The sequence below is a fragment of the Paroedura picta genome, chromosome 2 (genome assembly GCF_049243985.1).
Source record: "Paroedura picta isolate Pp20150507F chromosome 2, Ppicta_v3.0, whole genome shotgun sequence".
Taxonomy (NCBI): Eukaryota; Metazoa; Chordata; class Lepidosauria; order Squamata; family Gekkonidae; genus Paroedura; species Paroedura picta.
In genome coordinates, this window is record NC_135370.1 from 1,420,799 (window position 1) to 1,442,296 (window position 21,498).

Here is a 21,498-nt window from a genome sequence, read left to right on the forward strand (position 1 = left end):
CCTAGGGATCTGGGAGTCAGTTGTAATCCCAGAAGGTCTCCAGCTACTACCTGGAGGTGGGCAACTAAAAAGAGGCATGTGACCATCTTCTGTAAGGCTAAGCGAAAGCATTCATAAATACAGCTCTTGAACAACTTCTGTCCTGCCGTCTTCTAGCACCCAAATGTGGGAGTTCATGGGACCCACGAGCTCACGAAGGAGGAGCGAGGCCCAGCTGAAACGGCAAGCCAGTCTGCCCTGGAGGAGATTCTTCCAGCTGATACCTCTGAGCTTCGGCATGAGAAAGCCCACGTGACCTTCTATGGCGGTTTTTTCCGGGGCAGAAAGCTCTCAGACAGTGGTAAGAAGCTAAGGTGGAGACCCACATTCCGCACATTAAAAAATTAGCTTTACGCCAGCGCAAAGGAGTAATGCCAAAAAAAAAATGCACCTCCGGGAAATCCTCACCTCCTGGCTCCTCTGCCGCCATCTTGCGTGTCTTGCCACTCCGCACGCCTGCTTGAAACAGAGGAAGAGGGTAACGCGCTATCCACACTCCTCTCTTCTGCCTGTCAATCAAGACAGACAGCCAATCACCCTTCTCCATCTTTTAAAGGGACCATCTTTTAAAGGGCGATTGTACACCCATTTGTTGCTCCAGGCATTTTTAATAAAAAAAACAAACAAACAAGCCCCATTGTGGGAGAAGGGAAGCAGGAGCAGACTCTGGAACTGGAGCTAGTGCTGCTTCAGCTCCACACATTCCTTTGGTGTGTGGCTTGCTGATTGCTCTCTTCCCGCTTGCGCTAAATTGTTGGGGGAATCCAGTTTATTCCCCCACTAGCGCTTTAAAATGGAGGATGTAGTTGCCAGTTTGCTCCTGGGTTGCTGGATGAGGACATCGTACAAAGCGCCAAAAATATGGCGTTTGCAAAAGATAAGGATTTCACTATATTTCTTGGGCCCCAGTTCAAAATCATTGGCTGGTGATTTCAGCGCTGTGGGCCTGGTGGGATTTCATAAAGAAATCAATTGTCTCCTCCTTCAGAACTCAGGCAAGCAATTTGCTGTTTGGGACCTTTTTAAAATAAGGGGGAAGCGAGAGAAAAACAGAAATCTCCTGCTTACATCAGGCCCTCCCAACAATACAGTTTCAGTGTTACTGGGAATTGGTAGGTTGATTACTAACCCCGCCTGCCTCAGCAGCCCAAACAGAGGTCATGGTGAGGCTTCTGCTAGGGAGGTCAATATACCCAGAAGCCCCCGCACAGTTGCATGAATGGACTGGCATAAGAATGGGCCTGCCTCCCTTTTGGGGGCCAAGCAATCTGTAAGGACATCTCTGCCCTGGCCTGGATGGTCCAGGCCAGCCTGATCTCAGAAGCTAAGCAAGGCTGGGCCTCATTCGTTCTTGGATGGGAGAGCACCAGGGAAGTCCAGGGACATGACTCAGAGGCAGGCAAGGGGAAGCCTTTTTCAACCTTTTGACCATGGAAATAATTTTTCAGGTGTTGAGGAGCCCCAGAAGTGATGTCAGCTGGCCACGCCTCCCTGCCATACCCCTGGAAGTGACATCACCACCCAGGCAGGCTGGAGGAGGACAGAGAGGGACAGAAATAGGGTTTAAGGCAGGATTAGGCATGCAGTATCTGCTCCCTCCCAGGTGCAGAAACCACGAGAGAAATCTCCCGTGCTCGGGGGAGGGAGCCATGGAAGTGACCAGTTCCCTACGTTGTGGTCTCTGTCTCTGAGGAAGTGGGTGTGCACACGAAAGCTCATACCTTGAATAGAACTTTGTTGGTCTTAAAGGTACCACTGAGCCATTAAGTCCATTAAGGCAGGAGGAGAAAGGCCATGGATCCCCATATAAACCACACCAGAAGTAAGGCCAGTAACTGATTATTTTCTTGTGCAGTTGCACATTATATGCCTTGGTATGGCGGGAATGCACCAGGGTACCTCCAAAACAAATAATGTGAAAAGATAATCCACAGGTGTGATAGACATACGGGGTGGAGCAGGAGAAGAAATCCTAACATGGTGCCTAAGAAGAACTTGCTCCCCTCCAGAAATTCCAAAGCTAAGTCAACACACCGTCTATGTTTGGGGGGGGGGGATCTAAAAAACACAAATTCATGTGTGGGCTCTGGGATAAGCCAGAACTCTACCCTGTCCCCTCCCCTGAATATACTGGGCCAATATTTAAAGAGTTCTGTAGCTCTTTTAGGCAAATGTTTGGAACATGAAAAATATATTGTTTTCCTTTTCGGAATATGCAACATCTGTACTGTGCATGATTTAATAGTATAAGAATATACTGGAAGGGGGCTACATTGGAGGAACTATTTAGATTAGGAACTTCCTGATATAATCTCCTCCTGTGTCTGGCTTCTTTGAGTAGTTTTGCTCTCTGCTTTTCCTTCCAGAATGTTAGCCAGACGGATAGGACTCTCTCTCTCTCTCTCTCCTCTTTTACTCAAAGTTTGTTCTCTTCTCAATAAAACCATTTTGTTATTTTAAGCAGCTTGTGCTTCTATCTTTGCATGTTTAAACTCTGCCAGCATTTTGTTTTGTTTTCTTTGTTAGCCAGTGTGGGGCAGTGGTTAGAGCAACCTTTTTTACCATTGGGAAACTCATGAAACATTTGAGAAACCCCAGACGTGGCACTATCGGGCAGAATATGGTTGGGAAATACACACCCACTGGGGGCCCTTCCTCTCTCTGCCCTATCCAGGCCCCTCGTTGGACGTTGGGGGGAGGAGGTTAGCTGATAAATGTTTAACAAATTAAAAAATGTTTTTAAAATTAATTAACTCTGGCCCATTCAGGAAACTCTTCAAGGGCCATCAAGAAAACCCAGGGTTTCATGAGAACTTGGTTGAGAAAGCCTGAGGTCTAGTGTCAGACTCGGCTCTGGGAGACCCAGGTTCGAATCCCCACTTGTGCCATGGAAGCTTGCTGGTTGGCTTTGGGCTAGTCACACATTCTCAGCCTGGCCCACCTCATAGGGCTGTTGTGAGTATGAAATGGAAGCGAGAAATGGTGTAATCCACTTTGGGTCCCCATTGTGGAGAAAAGTGGGGTAAATGTAAATAAATAATTTGTGTCTGACTCCTGAAAGCTTATACCCTGAAATTCTTGTTGGTCTCTAAATTGATTAAACTAACTTTATTCTCATAACTCCCCCATTTCCTATGCAACCCAAGACAGGCAACAAGTCTCAAACAATCATCAAAATATAATATATGCAACTTAAAACAATCATATAATAATAATTTAGGTTAAATTGCGTACAGTTAAAATTGATCTCCTGAGCATGTTCCGTGCTGAAGTGATTTTCCAGATTGAATGTGGAGGTCTGTAGGGAGGCCAGCAACTACCACTCTTACTTCCCGGCCCCGAACATCAGCCTGGTGGAGCAGCCCTGCCTTCCAGGACCTGCGGAACTGTGGAGGGCCTCAGATGGCCCTGATCTCCTCAGGAAGAGCATCTCACCGGGTTCGGGCCAGTTTTAGTTCTTTGGGGCTGGGGACCCTCAGTAGATTCTGACTACTAGATCTTAAATCTCTCTGGGGGGGCTATGGGGGAGAAATGGTCCTGTAGATACAGGGATCCCAGACTATTTAGGGAAATCTTTATCAACCTGAATTTTGTGAGATCCTGGAGTTTCTTAGTCCTGGAAGGGTTTCCCAAATGGGTGGGAGTTCATTAATTTTTATATATTTTTTTTAATTTGTTAAACATTTATCAGGTGATAAGACCATCTATGGTACTGCTGACCCCCACCCCCACCCGAAATATCCTATGATGGGCCTGGAGGGGGTGAGAAGGGGAAGGGGACCAGGTGGGCGTGTCCACAGCTCTGCTTCCCAACCATATTCGGCACAATTGTGCCGCTTGTGGGGTTTCTGGAAGCCTTAAGAATGTTCCAGTGGGTTCTCTAGGGTAGAAAAGTTGAGAAAGGCTAGTTTAGGGCTTTGGCAATAAGGATCAAGACCTTGAGCCTGATTCGGTCTAAGGCGCTACTGGACTCAAATCTAAATGTAAATACATACTTCACCACCTCACACCCCGATATTTGGACACAATTCTTGGGCTCCTTTAGAAGTTTGAGTTCATTATGTTTGTAAGCTGCCTCAAGTGGAGGCAAATTCTTTTAAAAGAAAGAGCATGCATTCCATATCTGGGGACCTCTGTCCAAATAACATGAGTTGCGCTGAAATCCTATTGAAATAAAGTGGCTTCAAGCTACTGACCACTGACATGCAGCTGCTGGTTTTTTCTCCCTTTTTCTCTGGCCTTCCACAGTCCACCAACTGCATCCGAAGGTCCCAGTTGACAGAGGAGGAGGAGGAGGAGGAGGAGGAGGACCAGCTGGCCTCTTGCCCAGAGTGGAGCAGAGTGGCGTCAGGAAGCCCCAGGGCAAGCAGGTGAGCTCATGTTCTTTTCAACAGAGCTGAAGTTTCATCGGGGAATAGAACTGGGGGTGGCTGGCAACCTCCCACCATTACAACTGATATCCAGGCGACAGAGAGCAGCTCCCCTGCAGGACAAAATGGCCACTTTGGAAGATGGACTCTGAGGCATGACCCCCCCCCCAGGAAATCCCTCTCCCCCCAACCCTGCCCTTCTCAGGCCCCACCCCCAACATTTCCAGGTATTTCCCAGCCCTATGAATGAAGGAACCAAATGTCATCCCAGCAGGAAGTGCTTTCGAATAAGAGCGGTAAAATTGGCCAGCTTCTCAGACAGACAGACTGTACCTTGTTGGTAGGCCATCTCTAGGTCCTTGGTTCAATCCCCAGCATCACCAGCTCAAAGAGTCGGTCCTCAAGTGATATGGAAGACCTCTGCCTGAGCCCTCAGAGAGCCACTGTCAGACTGGGTTGACCACGGGTGGCCAAACTGTGGCTCTCCAGACATCCATGCAGATGTCCTGCAGGGGCTCATGGTAAAAAGGTGAAGGTAAAGGTCTCCCCTGTGCAAGCACCGGGTCATGTCTGACCCTTGGGGTGATGCCCTCCAGCGTTTTCATGGCAGACTCAATACAGGGTGGTTTGCCAGTGCCTTCCCCAGTCATTACTGTTTACCCCCCAGCAAGCTGGGTACTCCTTTTACCGACCTCGGAAGGATGGAAGGCTGAGTCAACCTTGAGCCGGCGGCTGGAATCAAACTCCCAACCTCGTGGGTAGAGCTTCAGACTGCATGTCTGCTGCCTTACCACTCTGCGCCACAAGAGTCTCATTTTAGGGGCTCATGGTAATTGTACTCAATTTTCCTCCCCTCTGCCTGGAAGTGGGAACAGAATTCTGCTGATTCCGAGCCCTCCCCAAAACAGGAGAAATTTCTCCTGGCACCCTGAAGGAAGAATGTGGTAAAGTTAGTGTATGTGTGTGTGTGGGGGGGTCAGACCCTTAGAGTTGCCAACCTCCAGGTGGTGGCTGGAAAGTTCCCGGGATTACAAGTGTTCTTCAGGAGTCAGAGTCAGTTTCCCTTGAGAAAATGGGCACTTTGGAAAGTGTCATGATCTGTGTCATGATATCCCAGCGAAGTCCCTCCCCAAGCCCCACTGTCCTCATTCTCCAGGAATTTTCCTCCCCAGAGGTGGCAACCCTATCAACTGCTCAGAAAGAGCATTCTGACCCCACCTTGCAACCCTCAGGGACGGCCACTAAGCTCCCTCCAAGGTCAGGGTGGGTAGATAAAGCAGCAGACTAGGATCTGGGAGACAAGGGTCTGGATTCCCACTCTGCCACGGAAGCTTGCTGGGTGTTCTTGGGCCAGTCACACACTTGCTCTAGCCTATTCTACCTTACCAGGTTGTTGTGAGACTCAAATGGAGAGAGGAGAGCGGTGGAAGCTGCTTGGAGAGAAAGGCCAAATACGGATTCTGTAACTGGGTGCATTTTGGCCCTCTGTTTTATTGCAGTTTCATAAAAGCCACAGAAACGCAACTTTGCAAGGTGTCTGACATAAGAATATAAGTGAAGCCTTGTTAGATCAGGCCAGTGGCCCATCCAGTCCGACACTCTGGGTCACACCCAAGCCCAGGTCCACTGGTGCTCCAAAAGCCCTCCCAGGCACCAAGAGTACAGAGCATCACTACCCCAGACAGTGTTCCAGACCCTGAGGAGCTAATAGCCTCGCTGGGTCCTTCTGTTCTCTTTGTTTATCCGGTCCCCTCTTGATGCTGGTGGTAAGAACATTCCCTGCTGTGGGTTTGTAATCCTTTGTCAGCTAGAGGTGATTCTACAAGTCCAAGCAATAATGCTCTCAAAAATGATTTCCAAACAGTTACAACAGAAAGTTCGTTCTGAAACTAGATTTTAACCAGGAGCCCATCTGCAGAGCCAGAGCCTCTCAGGACAGGGCCAAAAGAACAATGACTAGGAGCAGATTTCTGGAAGACAGGCAAGCTGTAATCCTCTTGGAGACATTTGGAACGGGTGCTGTCAAAGATGGATGTTGTCAAAATAACTTTGCTGTCAAAGGCGACAAAATCAATGTCTTGATGTTTTGTTTCTTGCAGATGCCGGAGATGTTCAGGTTGCCTCAGATATCCGACGAACAGCTCAGAGCTCAGAGAGCAAAACTTAAATCCAGAATGCTCCCAAAAGAACTTACGATCTTTCCCTTGCTGGTTCGGCTGTCAAGGGAGCCCCACACCAAAAGAAAAAACCCAAGAGGTACAGCCATATGCTCTGGACCAGGGGTAGTCAAACTGCGGCCCTCCAGATGTCCATGGACTACAATTCCCAGGAGCCCCCTGCCAGCATTCGCTGGCAGGGGGCTCATGGGAATTGTAGTCCATGGACATCTGCAGGGCCGCAGTTTGACTACCCCTGCTCTGGACACATTATAATACTATAATGCTAGTATAATATTCATTCATTTAATTTATATCCCTCCCCTCACTAAGATGTACAGTCTAGGACTGGAGAGACCTGAGTTCCTATTTGATGTGGACAATTACTGGGTGTTCTTGGGCCAGACACGTCTCAGCCTAACCTATCTAAACGGTTAGCGTGAGGACAAAAGGGAGCCGAGGAGGACAATGCCAACTTTGGGACAAGGAAAGGCAGGGTATAAATGAAGTAAATAAATAGAAAGGAGCATAAACTGCTAATTACAATTTCCCTGGCTAGTAGATGGGTCCATTAAGGCAGGAGGGGGAAACTGCGGACCCACTTTGGGGCTCCCATAGACCCCTGATTGGGCATCCCTGCTGTACGCCGTCATTCTAGTTATTTTCTTGCTTGCTTCTCAGCAGTCGGTCATGATGCAGCCAGTTCTGAGGCTGAGGACTGCAGTGAGCTGTTGGCTCCTCTGACGAATGACCGCTGTCCTGAGCCAGAACAGAGAAGCAAGATGCACCAGGTGGTCAACAGCGAAACCCGAGTGGCTCCTCACTGTAGTTCTTACTTACCTCCAATAAGGAGCAGAGACTTTGCCATCGAGAGGACAAAGACAGGAAAGAGCGAGAGAGGTGCTGAGACGGACAGCCAAAGAGGTTGGTTGCCTCACTTCATTTATTTGGTGAACCAGTGTTATCTCCCCCTCTCCCGCAGACACACAGAGACCAACAACAATGACACTGTGGCTCTTTTCTCACCCAGAAAATAAAGTGTAATGGTAACCTTTTGCAAATGCCATATTTTTGGCGTTTTGCATAACATTGCCAACATCTGGCGTCCAAGCAGCAAAACCGGCAGTTACATCCTCCATTTTAAAGTGTTAGTTGAGGAATCCCAAAAAAGTGGATTCCCCCAACTATGTAGCACGAGCGAGAGGAGAGCACCCAGCAAGCCACACACCAAGGAAATGTGCGGAGCCGAACTAGCACTATCTCCACCTCCAGCACCTGCCCATGCACCAACCTCCCTCTCCCTTCTCCCGGAGATGGAGATTTTCTTTTTTTTTTTAAATGTAAACTGCCTGGAGCAATGAATATACGTTAAATCATCCAGGCAAAGCAAAAAAAAAAATTCCCTACCAGTTAACACACTAAGCATGCCTCTCTAAACTCCCCCCTTCCTGAAATCGGGAACAAGATTGCTTCAAGGCAAATGATTCCAAAAGGGTGGCAGTAAAATAAGCACTATGCATTAGATGCATAGGCATCTCAACTGAGAAGTTTTACTTTAAAAATATTAGCTTGCATCACGGGCCCTGAGCAACAGGAGAAAGGTGATTGGCTGCCTGGCTTGATTGACAGGCGGAGGAGAGTTGCGAGTATAGTGCATTCCTCTCTTCCGCCATTTCAAGCAGGCAGGCAGAGTGCCCAGAAGCACAAGACGGTGGCAGAGAGGGTGGAGAGAGCCAGGAGGTGAGGAATGGCCAGAGGCACGTTATTTAATAGCATTATGCCATGGCACTGGCGTAACACTATTTTTTCAGTGTGCCGAAATGCCCTGTGTATTTCCATATCTTCCGTTTCTTTCTCTCTAAAGCTTCGAGTCCCTGGATATCCTAACCACACCTTAACTTCCAGTACATTCCCTGTTTCAGTATTCCACAGGTTGAAAGTAGAGACTTTAGGCAGAACTTCCAAAGGTCCCAAGGAAATAATCAGGTAAGGCAGTGGAGGGGAGAAGGCAGTGCCCCAAAGTCCCAGAGAACGAAAACAGATTTGGTTGCTGCTGTGCAAGTGGAGATGCGGGACTGTTTGGGCCTAAGCAGCTTCATGATGCTGCCCGGCAACCTGGAGGGGGCATCTCCCGCCCTGCGGTTTACGCTCCTGCTAACTTGGACCAAGCTTACTTAACTTCCCAGATCTGATAAGAACAGGTTAGCCTGGGCCATCCAGGTCAGGCACCCTGAAGGTCTAAACAATCCTTAGCCCACTGTTATTTCCCCATTGGATTGTCTTCTTCTCCCTGTGCACAAGGGGGCGTTTCTGGTACACCTTGACCAAATATGACCAAGCCAGGGAGCTTGCAGAGGCTGGTTAGGGTGCCACAGATAGGCCATCCTGGCTCCATGTCAACCGCTAGTTAGGCCATCACAGAGTACAGTAATTAACTGAACAGGGGGCCTGACCGAGCAACCTCTCTTTCACCTGGGTGTGCTTCAGACAATGGTGTAATGGACTCTGGCAGTTTTGCTAATGCCCTTGATAGCCCTTAACTATCTTTCTCACACCTGTATCCATTCTTTCCCTAATTTCTTTCCTGGTTATAAATTATCTACCAACTGTTTTCCCATCCATGTACACTGGATTGTCGACACCCATTTTTAGCAAAGAAGTTTTGCCACACCCAACCTCCTATTCAGGTACATATGTGAATAGAAAACAAACAGGTGGACACTCAGTGGTACGATAATCAAAAGCGCAAAACTCTAAGTTGTCGCTCCCAAACAAGCTGTGGTCAATGTGAATAATGGCTGAAAACCACACCGGTTGAATTGGTTTTTCAATTAATTTCCTCAGCAGCCAATATCTGCATTAAATTAATAACATGAAATATGTGAAATATGTTCAACAACCAAATTAATTACATTTGGTACTACATCTGAAAGCAGCATAAATAACCTACTATAAACAACTACAAAAATAACACCAATAAAGATCCACTGAGAAAACATATCATGCCTGTCCAATTTAGAAATAATTCCAGTCTAAAGTAAAACACAAACACTTCATGAATTGAATATTATAACAAGAGACTTACCCAAAAGTAATCACAGTCAATTTCAGATCCAGTTTTATCGTAGAAGGTATCTTCTGGAAGACCTGCTCTAGTATCAGCGTATTGTCTATAAAGTGACTTCTGGTCTCATCAAACTGTCAGCGTTGGTGATTGATTGATATACTGTGTAGGTTAATCATTTAATTAACATAGTGTCACAAAAATGTAAAAGAGAATTTAAAAAATTTAAGGGCTCCTAATACCTTCCATGTTTACATAAAGGATTTAGTTCATTGCAATTCAAAGAACACTGTATTGTATCAAATGTAGTTGTGATTTCCTCTATGTGTGGTTATTGAGTAGACCCCCTAAGGCTAGAATATTGGAGCACAGGTCTCATATTAGAAATCAAGTTAAAGACGCCCCTTTGGTTAATAATTTCTTGATGCACAACGTAACGAACAAGACATTCAGTTTTTTGCCTCACAATATATAACACCCAGGGACTTCCAGAATGTGTATATGTGTGTGTGTGTGTGTGTGTGTATACACACATACACACACACACACACACACATATATATATCTCAAAATATATATCTCAAAATCTTAAAAGATGATGCAGTAAAAGTGCTACACTCTATATGCCAGCAAATTTGGAAAACTCAACAATGGCCACAGGATTGGAAAAGGTCAGTTTACATTCCAATCCCAAAGGAGGGCAATGCCAAAGAATGCTTAAACTACCGCACCATTGCACTCATTTCTCATGCTAGCAAAGTTATGCTCAAAATCCTACAAGCTAGGCTCCAGCAATATGTGGACCGAGAACTTCCAGAAGTACAGGCAGGATTTCGAAGAGGCAGAGGAACTAGAGATCAAATTGCCAACATACGCTGGATCATGGAGAAATCTAGGTGTCAGGATTGTAGAATCTCTGTCATAAATTAGCTTGAGTTCCTCCATGTCAGTTATATTGTTTTATATTGCTTGGCGCCTGGTTGCTCCAGGTCCTGTATTCTTGCTAGCCATAAAAGTGAATAGTTTTGGTAACCTTATCACATGTTGTGGCCTCTCGCCTGAGCCTGGGTTTGTTGTCACCTCCTCAAGGCTATGAGAATGTATTTCTGTTTTTCTTACACATGTGTCTTTTCTCTGACTCCCCTCCCTTGGGAACTGTCAAGTTTTGAGCAGGAGAATTGTATTGATAAGCAGAAGCAAATCTGTACTCTAGTCAGATTTGACTTCTCAGTCCTTTGCGTGTAGTACTTTCCAATAAAGCTTTCTTTAATTAAGAAGCCTGTTGTGAGTTCTCTTCACGTTTGACAATAAGTCAAATCTCACAACCCCTTTCACCTGCCAACATGCAGGACAAAGGAAATACCTATACTGAGCAGGGAGAGGGCCTGGATTGGGACCTCTCCCAGAGCGACGGAGCCGGTGTGGGTCCGTACAGCTCAGGCATGATCAGAGCCTTGGAAGGAGCGACTCCGGGTCATGCCGAGTTCTTGGAAAAGCACATCACCGAACGCAGGCGTTTGTCGAAATACGACCACCTGACGGGGGATGAGCAGTGGCCGGATCAACTGGGGATGCCAAGCTACGGGTCGGAGCCCGCCGGTGAGATGCGTGATTTGCAGCACAAATTGGACAAGGTGACCAATTGGCTACAGGACCTCTCAGGTCGGCTGGACCCAGAGGAGCAGCGTGAGACGCGGCGCCTGCTACGGGAGGTGCACGGAGGCTCCCGTGAACCCAGCGGTCGGAGGCTGGGGGATCTTCCCACCCTGCGGGAACGCGAGGAGGCGGAGATGCAGGCGGCAGCCGAGGCCGAGGCCGCTGCCTTGGCGAGAGCGCGAAGGGAGGAAGAAGAAGCCGGCCTCGAGGGCGCTGGGGCTGCTGGCGGTGGTGGAGCCGCTGAAGGTGCCGGGGCGGCGGACGGAGCGGGTGCAGCGGCGGACGTGGACGGAACAAAGGTGGCAGTGGCGGCGGCGGTACAAGCGGCGGCGGCGGCGGCGCGAGCGGCGGCGGCACGAGCGGCGGCGGCGGCGCGAGCAGCGGCAGGAGTCGGTCGAGGCTTGGGCCATGGAGCGAGGGCCCCGGCGGATTGGGGCCAGGGACGACTGCCTCCCCATCTCCAGGGGGTGGAAATGCGAAGCACCTACAAATTCAAAGCTAAATTCTCGGGAGACCCATCGACCTTCCCTTTGTTCCTGGTGCATCTCCAAGCCTACATGATGGACATGGGGTTTACTTTCAATGATGACGCCGAGCGCGTGCGTTTCGTGGGAGAATCCCTAGAAGGGAAGGCAGCAAAATGGTTCATGGACTTGTACCGTTACAACCCACGAGCCATCCGTAATTACAACCACTTCCTGAGAACCATGCATCAGATGTACGTGGAGCCGTTCGAGAAGGAGACGGCGGAGAAGAAACTCAAATCCCTGAAGCAAGGGAAGCTGACCGTGGCCGAATATGCCAGAGAATTCAAGGAGCTGTCCTCAGCGGTGCTGGACTGGACCGAGCCCCAACGTGTGCACGCGTTCGTGGGGGGCCTCTCTGGGGACTTGTCCAGCAAGTGCCTCCTTCTAGAAGACCCCCTCACGGTGGCAGGTTGGGTCCAACTGGCAGGAGAGATGGAGAGCCGCCTGGAAAGGGCGGCCGAGTATCAAGGGATTGCAGGGAAGGCAGGGGCGAAGACCTCGACCCCTGTGAAAGCCAAGCCGAAGGCGAAACTGGAACCAAGCGAGCGCACTCGGCTCATGGAGAAGGGATTGTGCTTGGGTTGTGGTCAGGCTGGCCACTTCCTCGCGCAATGCCCATCGAAGACGCTGCCCAGCGCCAAGTCAACAGGGGGAACCCCCCCCCCCAAAGCTTCGCCGGCCAATAAAACCGCCCCGAAGAAAAGTGCCAAGTCTCTGCTGGTTCCAGCGGGTGCCGCGACGGTGGTGGAGGAATCGGAGGAGGGCAGTGGCCAGGACGGAGAGGATAAATCGGAGGAGCAGTCGGGAAACGAAGACGGTCTGCTGTAAAGGCGCCCCGCCAGCAGGCCTCCGGCAGGGGCAAACGAGTGGTGAGTGACTCTCCCCTGATACTTCTGCCTGCAACCCTCACAGAACCCAAGTCAGGACGGAAAGTGGGGGTTCGTTGCATTGTGGACTCAGGGTGTACCCAGACTCTAGTGAGCCCAGCACTAGCCGAGACTTTGGGGGTGGGCAAGGTGCCATTGGGTGAGCCCCTACCTATTACCCAACTGGACGGGAAATGCGCTCCAGGGGGGGAGGCCACCGTAAAGACGCTCCCCATGGATTTGGACGTTAAGAAACATTAGGAGCAGATTCAACCCCTGGTAGCGCCCCACTCCGCATTCCCGTGTGTCTTGGGGTTGGATTGGCTGAGAGAGCATGATCCCACGGTGAAGTGGAAGAAGGGAACGGTGAAGTTTTCCTCGCCCAATTGCAAACGGCATGTACGGCCCCTGCTCGCTCAAAACGATCGGGTCGTGGCCGCGGTGGGTTCCGCCGGGGGGTTCGGCTTACCACGGGAGTATCAAGACTTTGCGGATGTGTTCGCCGAGGCCGAATGTGATCAGCTCCCCCCCCACCGTAAAACTGACTGTGTCATCGAGTTAAAGAAAGGGGAGCCCCTTCCCAAAGCTAAACTTTATTCGATGAGCCCGAGGGAAATGAGAGAACTCAGGGAGTTCTTGGACAAAAACCTAGCCCGGGGATTCATCAGACCTGCGACTTCGCCCCTGGCGGCCCCGGTCCTTTTCGTAAAAAAGAAAGACGGGTCTTTGCACCTCTGCACGGACTACAGAGGGCTGAACGCTGTTTCTACTTGTAATGCCTACCCGCTGCCGTTGATTAAGGACTTGCTGGGACATTTGGGGAAGGCTCGGATTTTTACAAAGCTGGACTTGCGGGAAGCCTATTACCGGGTCCGAATTAAGAAGGGGCATGAATATTTGACTGCTTTTAACACCCCCTTGGGCCAATTTGAATACATAGTCATGCCGTTCGGCCTCGCCGGCGCTCCGGGCGTGTTCATGAACATGATAAATGAAATTATGCATGATTTATTGTATCAGGGGGTGTTGGTGTACATTGATGATATTTTGGTGTATTCTGAAGACGTGGGCAAGCATGCCAAATTGGTCCGTGAAGTGCTCCGCCGCTTGCGGAAGCACCAGTTGTTTGCAAAACTTTCAAAGTGTGAATTTCACCGGGATGCGGTGGAGTTTCTGGGTTTCCGGGTCTCCCAAGCGGGGATTGAAATGGAGCCAGGCAAGGTGCGTGATTTGCTGTCCTGGGAACCACCCCGCACGCGGAGGCAACTGCAGAGTTTCTTAGGATTTGCAAATTTTTACAGGACATTCATCCCCAGTTTTGCCAAGGTGGCATTGCCGCTCACTGACTTGTTAAAAACTAAGGAAGGGGGGAAAGCGGCGAGCCGCCCAGGCGCCCCACTCCAGTGGACTCCCCAGTGTCAGGAAGCTTTTGAGAATCTGAAGCTCCTGTTTACCTCTGAGCCCGTGCTGGCCCATGCCGACCCAACTAAGCAATTCACCGTGCAAGTAGATTCCTCGGATGTGGCAATGGGGGCCGTGATCCTACAAGAGGGGGAGGATGGGAAGTTACACCCATTAGCCTATTTGTCTAAGAAATTTTCCGGGGCAGAGAGGAACTGGGCGATTTGGGAAAAAGAGGCGGCTGCAGTAAAATTGGCCTTAGCCACCTGGAGACATTGGTTGGAAGGGTCCGCCGTCCCCTTTGTAGTTTGGACAGACCATAAAAATCTTCAGGCGCTCAAGCAGCCCCGCTCGCTCTCGGCTAAGCAGATGCGGTGGGCGGAGTTTTTCTCTCGATTCAGCTTCACTCTCAAGCATCTGCCAGGCAAAATGAACTTTTTGGCGGACGCTCTATCCCGCTTGCCCCAGTACAACAGCAAGTGCGACCCATTGGTGGACACAGTTTTTACTCCCGCCCAACTGGGAATGGCCGCAGTGACGCGCAGTCAAACCAAGAGGGGAAATTCGATCCCGGGAGGGTGGGTTCAGAAGGAGGTGTCACAGGACTCTGAGTTTGATTCCCTCCGCCCCGATTTAACCGAGAAGGGGGGCCTGTTTTTTAAGGGGGAGCGTCTCTACGTCCCGGCGGCGGCGCGCGGGGACGTTTTGAAACTTTGTCACGATGCAAAAACCGCAGGACATTTTGGTTTTGTGAAAACTCTGCACCTGGTCAGGAGACATTATTGGTGGCCAACATTGCGGACCGATGTGGAGAAGTACGTGCAGGGGTGCCCCACATGCCTTGTTTCCAAACCTGCTGGAGGAAAGAAACGGGGGTTGCTGCAGCCCCTGCCCACTCCCTCCCGCCCGTGGTCCGATGTCACCATGGATTTTATCACGGACTTGCCGCCCAGCCAGGGCAAATCAGTGATCTGGGTAGTAGTAGATGCATTTTCCAAGCAAGCCCATTTTATCCCTTGTGCTGGCCTGCCCTCAGCGGCCAAATTGGCCTCGATGTTCGTGACCCACATAATACGCCTACATGGGATCCCGAGACGCCCGCTCACGGATCGGGGCCCCCAGTTCGTTGCCAAGTTCTGGCGGGAGCTCCTGAGGCTGTTAGGAGTGGAGCAAGCCTTGACATCAGGCTACCATCCTGAATCCAATGGCCAGACCGAAAGGGTGAACCAAATTCTTGAACAGTACCTGCGCTGTTTTATCAACCACCAACAGAATGACTGGGTTGCTCTTTTGCCGCTGGCTGAATTTGCCTATAACAATGGGGCGCATGCCTCCACGGGTGTGTCGCCTTTCAAAGTGGTTTACGGGACAGACTTGGTGGCTGCACCCACCTGGGAGCTAAGTTCGACCGAAGCTCCTGAAGTCACCAAATGGGCTGCAACTATCAGTGCTGGTTGGCCTGAAATTGTCTCAAGCCTCGAGGAGGCTAAACAGACTTACAAGACCCAGGCTGACAAAAAACGGGCACCAGCGCCCGCGTGGAAAGTGGGGGACCTTGTCTATTTGTCCACAAAGAATCTGCGCTGTCAGCAAAAGTCCAAGAAATGGGGTCCTAAATATGTGGGGCCCTTTCCAATTGTGAAACTTATCAATGCTGTGACTGTAGAATTGTCTTTGCCTAAAACTTACAGGAATGTACATCCGGTTTTTCATTCCAGCCTGCTGCGACGAGCCCCTGTGCCGGATGTGTGGCACCCTCCGTTATCTACACCTGTGCCGGTCTACATCGATAAAGATACTCACTATGAAGTCAACCAAATATTGGACTCTCGTGTGCTCAAGGGTCGCCTCCAATACTTGGTAGATTGGAAGGATTTTCCTTCGGGGGACAGGGAGTGGGTGGAGGCAGAGAACGTGAAAGCACCTCGCCTCCTCCGAGCTTTCCACCGCGCATTCCCTGATTGCCCCCGCCCTGTAGATGCGGGCTAGGGCGGGGGAGGTCTTTTTAGTGTGGAGGGATGTCAGGATTGTAGAATCTCTGTCATAAATTAGCTTGAGTACCTCCATGTCAGTTATATTGTTTTATATTGCTTGGCGCCTGGTTGCTCCAGGTCCTGTATTCTTGCTAGCCATAAAAGTGAATAGTTTGTTTTGGTAACCTTATCACATGTTGTGGCCTCTCGCCTGAGCCTGGGTTTGTTGTCACCTCCTCAAGGCTATGAGAATGTATTTCTGTTTTTCTTACACATGTGTCTTTTCTCTGACTCCCCTCCCTTGGGAACTGTCAAGTTTTGAGCGGGAGAAATGTATTGATAAGCAGAAGCAAAACTGTACTCTAGTCAGATTTGACTTCTCAGTCCTTTGCGTGTAGTACATTCCAATAAAGCTTTCTTTAATTAAGAAGCCTGTTGTGAGTTCCAGAGTTCCAGAAGAACATCTACTTCTGCTTCATTGACTATGCTAAAGCCTTTGATTGTGTGGAGCACAACAAATTGTGGCAAGTTCTGAAAGAGATGGGAATACCAGAGCATCTTATTTGTCTCTTGAGAAACTTATATGCAGGTCAAGAAGCAACAGTGAGGAGGGGCATGGAATCACTGATTGGTTCAAAATTGAGAAAGGAGTTTGGCAAGGCTGTATACTGTTGCCTTGCCTATTTAACTTGTATGCGGAGCACATCATGAGAAAGGCGGGATTAGAGGAGTCACAAATTGGGATCAAGATTGCAGGGAGAAATATCAACAATCTCAGATATGCAGATGATACCACTCTAATGGCAAAAAGTGAAGAGGAACTAAAGAGCCTGTTGATGCGACTGTGAGGAGGTTGGAACATTCTTTGGCATTGCCCTTCTTTGGGATTGGAATGTAAACTGACCTTTTCCAATCCTGTGGCCATTGTTGAGTTTTCCAAATTTCCTGGCATATTGAGTGTAGCACTTTTACTTCATTGTCTTTTATGATTTTGAATAGCTCAACTGGAATGCTGTCATCACCACTGGCTTTATTGTTGCTCAGACTTCCTAAGGCCCATTTGACTTCACATTCCAGGATTTCTGGCTCCAGGTCAGTAACTACCCCATCATGGATATCATGGATGTCAAGCTCGCTCTTGTATAGTTCCTCTGTATAATTTTGCCACCTTTTTAAAATCTCTTCTGCTTCTGTGAGGTCTCTACCATTTTGGTCCTTTATCATACCCATCTTTGTTGTTAGGGACCTTTTAATCTTCTTTTTCAATAAAAATCCATTTTTATTAATTTCTTAAGAACTGCCTCTGCCTAATATTTCTGGCAAGATACTCCCTCTGTATACATTGTCAGAGAATCTTGTTTGTTGTCCCTGTCGCAAGGCTCTGTCTCCTAGAATTGCTATTTCCCCCATGATAAATTCAGGAGACAGGTCTATTTCAGGTGACATATCCAGGTTAGTGCTATCTCAATACAGCTGTTTTTCTAATTTTATTTTTAAAGCTCTGTATGCATGTTTAAGAGCCTCTTGTGGCGCAGAGTGATAAGGCAGCATACATGCAGTCTGAAAGCTCTGCCCATGAGGCTGGGAGATCAATCCCGGCAGCCGGCTCAAGGTTGACTCAGCCTTCCATCCTTCCGAGGTCGGTAAAATGAGTACCCAGCTTGCTGCTGGGGGGTAAACGGTAATGACTGGGGAAGGCACTGGCAAACCACCCTGTATTAAGTCTGCCATGAAAATGCTGGAGGGTGTCACCCCAAGGGTCTGACATGATGCGGTGCTTGCACAGGGGATACCTTTACCTTTATGCATGTTTATCCCTTTGTCCTTGGATTAAAAAAAGAATAGCAAAACACACATCTTAATAGTTTCAATGAGGTTCATGATATACCAGACGTCAGCCAATGAGAGCTGAGCTGATCCAGTAAAACAGTCTCCTGCCTCAAAAGTTCATGCTGAAACCAGCTTTTAACCATATCATAGAGCACGATTTTTTCTTCATTTTTGCAAAGAAATATCATCTTGATCAGGGGTAGCCAAACCATGGCTCTCCAGATGTCCATGGGGGGGATCATGGGAATTGTAGTCCATGGACATCTGGAGAGCTACAGTTTGGCCACCCCTGTTCTAGATGATAAACTTCACCCATCCTGTGCTACTTTCGTATCTTGCTTTCAAATTAGTACCTTTTTTATCTTTCATTTGTATTCCCTTTTTTAGAGAGCATCCCTGTTGGTGTCTCAGCATTGGGTCCTTTGCCAGCAATCACCAGAAAGAAGGATCCAGGTGATCATGATATAAAGGCTAACTTTGGAACCTGCATCAGCACTGATGGTGCTTGCAAGGACCTACCTGTTGGACTCGCTAACAGTGTTCTGCAAGAAAAATTGAGAGGTAATTATTGGCAGAGTCTGACGATGCAGAGAGACCAGAGCTGCTTAAAGAATAAAATTATTTTATTTATGAAGAGAAAAAATGTATATAGAAAGAGAGAGAGAGAGAGAGAGAGAGACCTACAGTCCAACTGTTGTCTGCAGTCATTCTTCTGTTGTTCAACAGTGGTTCTGGAGGGAAGCTGGAGGAAGTATATTTAAAAGAGCAGGAAGTCTCTGTTGAGCCCCACAGATCACTGGAGGAGATAATTTGAAAATCATCAAGAAGTCCCTTTCCTAACTATGCCAAATACACATCACTTCTGATGCCCCCTGCAGGACACTCTTTAAGTTCTGCTCAGTCTTCCACACTGAAGGCCTTGCATAATCCAACGGCATCCTATATGAAGCCCAACAAAACCTATGTAGGGCTATAAAGTTCTTCAGACTCATGCCCAGTGGTGAGTAGGCTTTCACACATCAAGCTTCTGGTAGCATTTTTAATTGGTGATGTGAGAGCCAGAATGGTAGCTTGGTTAAGAGTAGCAGCCTCTTCTGTGGAGAACCGAGCTTGATTCCCCACTCCTCTTCCACATGCAGCCAGCTGGGTGACCTTGGCCAGTCACAGTTCTTTCAGAGCTCTCTCAGCTTCACCTCTCTCACAGGGTATCTATTGCAGGAAAAGGAAGGGTAGGCGATTGTAAGCCCCTTCGAGACTCCTTCGGGTAGTAAAAAGTGGGAAACAGAAATGCAGCTCTTCTTCTCTTCTTCTCATAGTTATTGGGTTAAATGTTAAAAAGTCAGAAGCACCGAAGCTTTGTGTAGTATCCCCGGCCCTCCACTCTCCCCAATAGAAAATGATGTTCAAACAAATTCCAAAGATGATCTGACTCCAAGGGTAACAAGAGCAGAAATTTTACTCATTTGCATAACATCAAAAATAGCTACGGCTCCAAGCCCAGGTAAGAAAGAGAAGGAAGTCCCCTCCAGCAGGGGGCAAGGGGTGAGGGTACCAGATCTTTGGGGGTGGAGCCATAGAGCCCCCCACCCCACCCCCCGCCCCCCCTCCAAGGCCATCATTTTCTCCAGAGGAGCTGGTCTCTGCAGTCTGAAGATGAGCTGGAACTCCAGGGGGCCCCATCTGGCCTAGCATTTGTTTCCTGGCAATCTGTTTTCACAGCCTTGCTCACGTAACTCCCCCCCCTCTTGTTTTTGAGGATGGGACAGCAGCACACCCCTCAGCAGTCTCCCGAAGGGCCCTGGTGGAGAAATCGTCTGTCCGCTGCCTTTGGGATCCACCCAAACCACGGGGGACCCAGAAGGTCTTGAATTTGCTCCAGTTGAAGCCGGTAAGAGCATCCATGTTACAGGAACGACTTGTCGATAGGAAACCAGCTGCACATAGAAAGGAGACACCAGACGGCCCAAATGCACGGGTCAATCCAACCGGTGTCTTAATGTTAGCGGAGACTCTGGATCAGGGGGAACGATCAAGTTCCTGTCAAAAGCAAGAGGCCATCCGTTTAAACATTCATGTACTTCATGTGGATTTGCATATGTGTGCCTTTTTATATAGAAAGACACATTGGAACAAGCGTGTATACATAAACTATGCTGAAAGTTCCTCTGGTTGCTAGAGCAAGGGGGGGGTGTTAGTCTGACTGCAACAGTAGAAAAGAGCACCTGAAAGGCCACAAAAAGAAATGTGCCAAGGGAGGAAGGGATGAAACAGGATGAAATTAATGCAAAAGAAATTCCATCTAAATATCCGGAAGAAGTTCCTGACAGTTAGAGCGGTTCCTCAGTGGAACAGGCTTCCTCGGGAGGTGGTGGGTTCCCCATCTTTGGAAATTTTTAAGCAGAGGCTGGATAGCCATCTGATGGAGAGGCTGATTCTGTGAAGGCTTAAGGGGGTATCAGGATACAGTGGGTGAGCGATAAGGCTGTGAGTGTCCTGCATAGTACAGGGGGTTGGACTAGATGACCCGTGAGGTCCCTTCCAACTCTATTATTCTATGAGTCTATGAGGAGGAGCTTTCATGCGTCATTGGTGAGCCAGCATGGTGTCGTGGTTAAGAGCTGTGTCTTCTAATCTGGAGAGCCAGGTTTGATTCCCCGCTCCTCCGCATGCAGCCAGCTGGGTGACCTTGGGCTAGTCACGATCCTGTTGGAGTTGTTCTCACACAGCTGCCCTGTCAAGGCTCTCTCAGCCCCACCTCCCTCCCAGAGTGTCTGTTGTGGGAAGAGGAAGGGAGGGCGATTGCCCAGTGAAAAGTGGGGTATAAAAACCAACAGTTCTTCTTTTCATCTGAAGAAGTGAGTCCCTGCCCTGCCACAAATTTTGCTAGTCTTCCAGGTACCCACTGGATTCTTGCTCTTTTCTTCTGTTCCTCTTGCTGGGATTGGCTGGATTCAATCAGGGCCAAGAAGGCAGCTCATCTATCATCTGCCCAGGTCTCTGTTCTGTGCTTCAGATGGCTCCTGTGAGTCATTACGCTTCTCCAAGGCACGGTGACGTCATCTTCAGAAACTCACTGGCATGTTGTGGCAACAGCGAATGGGCCGAGACTTAGTCCCTGAGGCTGCTAACTCCAAAGTGGGAATTTCCTGGAGGTGGGGGAGGGATGTGACTGGAAAAGGCCGGATTTTGGGAGGTGAGGGACCTCAGTCCCGCCACAGAGTCCCACCTAGGGATGCCAGCCTGCAGGAGGGCCTTCCTCCCCCCTTCCCCAGAATTACAGATCATCTCCTGACTGGGGGAAACGGCTGCTTTGGAGGGTGGACTCTGTGGCCTTGTTCCCCATTTGGGTCCCTGTTCTCCCCAGGCTCCCTCCCCAAAGCTGGATCAGGCATCCCTGACTCCGATCTCCTGCCAGGGGCCAGGAGAAATCTGCCAGACCTCCATAGAGGGTTGCCATCTCTCCCCCCCCCAGCCTGTAGCAAGGAAAGGGGGGGGGCTGTCAGATCAAGTGGAGAACAAGTGGAGATTTAGGGAGAGAAGAGGGACCTCAGTGGGGTCCAGGGCCCTCAGGTCTCCCTCCACAGCATCCCCTTCCTCCAGGGGAACTAATCTTTGC

General features: G+C 49.2%; 1 protein-coding gene across 11 annotated transcripts in view; it reads left to right on the top strand.

The window, feature by feature from the left end:
- The window catches only part of KIAA2012 (KIAA2012 ortholog), a 98,063-nt gene that overhangs the window by 24,464 nt on the left and 52,101 nt on the right, over positions 1-21,498 (top strand). For 9 of the 11 annotated variants that reach the window (XM_077319176.1, XM_077319175.1, XM_077319170.1 and 6 more), the window contains exons 6-11: positions 157-340; positions 4,288-4,409; positions 6,509-6,665; positions 7,247-7,489; positions 18,270-18,443; positions 19,639-19,770. In XM_077319176.1, the coding sequence (XP_077175291.1) occupies positions 157-340; positions 4,288-4,409; positions 6,509-6,665; positions 7,247-7,489; positions 18,270-18,443; positions 19,639-19,770 (1,012 nt within the window). The remainder of the gene's footprint in view (positions 1-156; positions 341-4,287; positions 4,410-6,508; positions 6,666-7,246; positions 7,490-18,269; positions 18,444-19,638; positions 19,771-21,498) is intronic. The other 2 variants (XM_077319168.1, XM_077319174.1) reach the window with 2 other exon arrangements.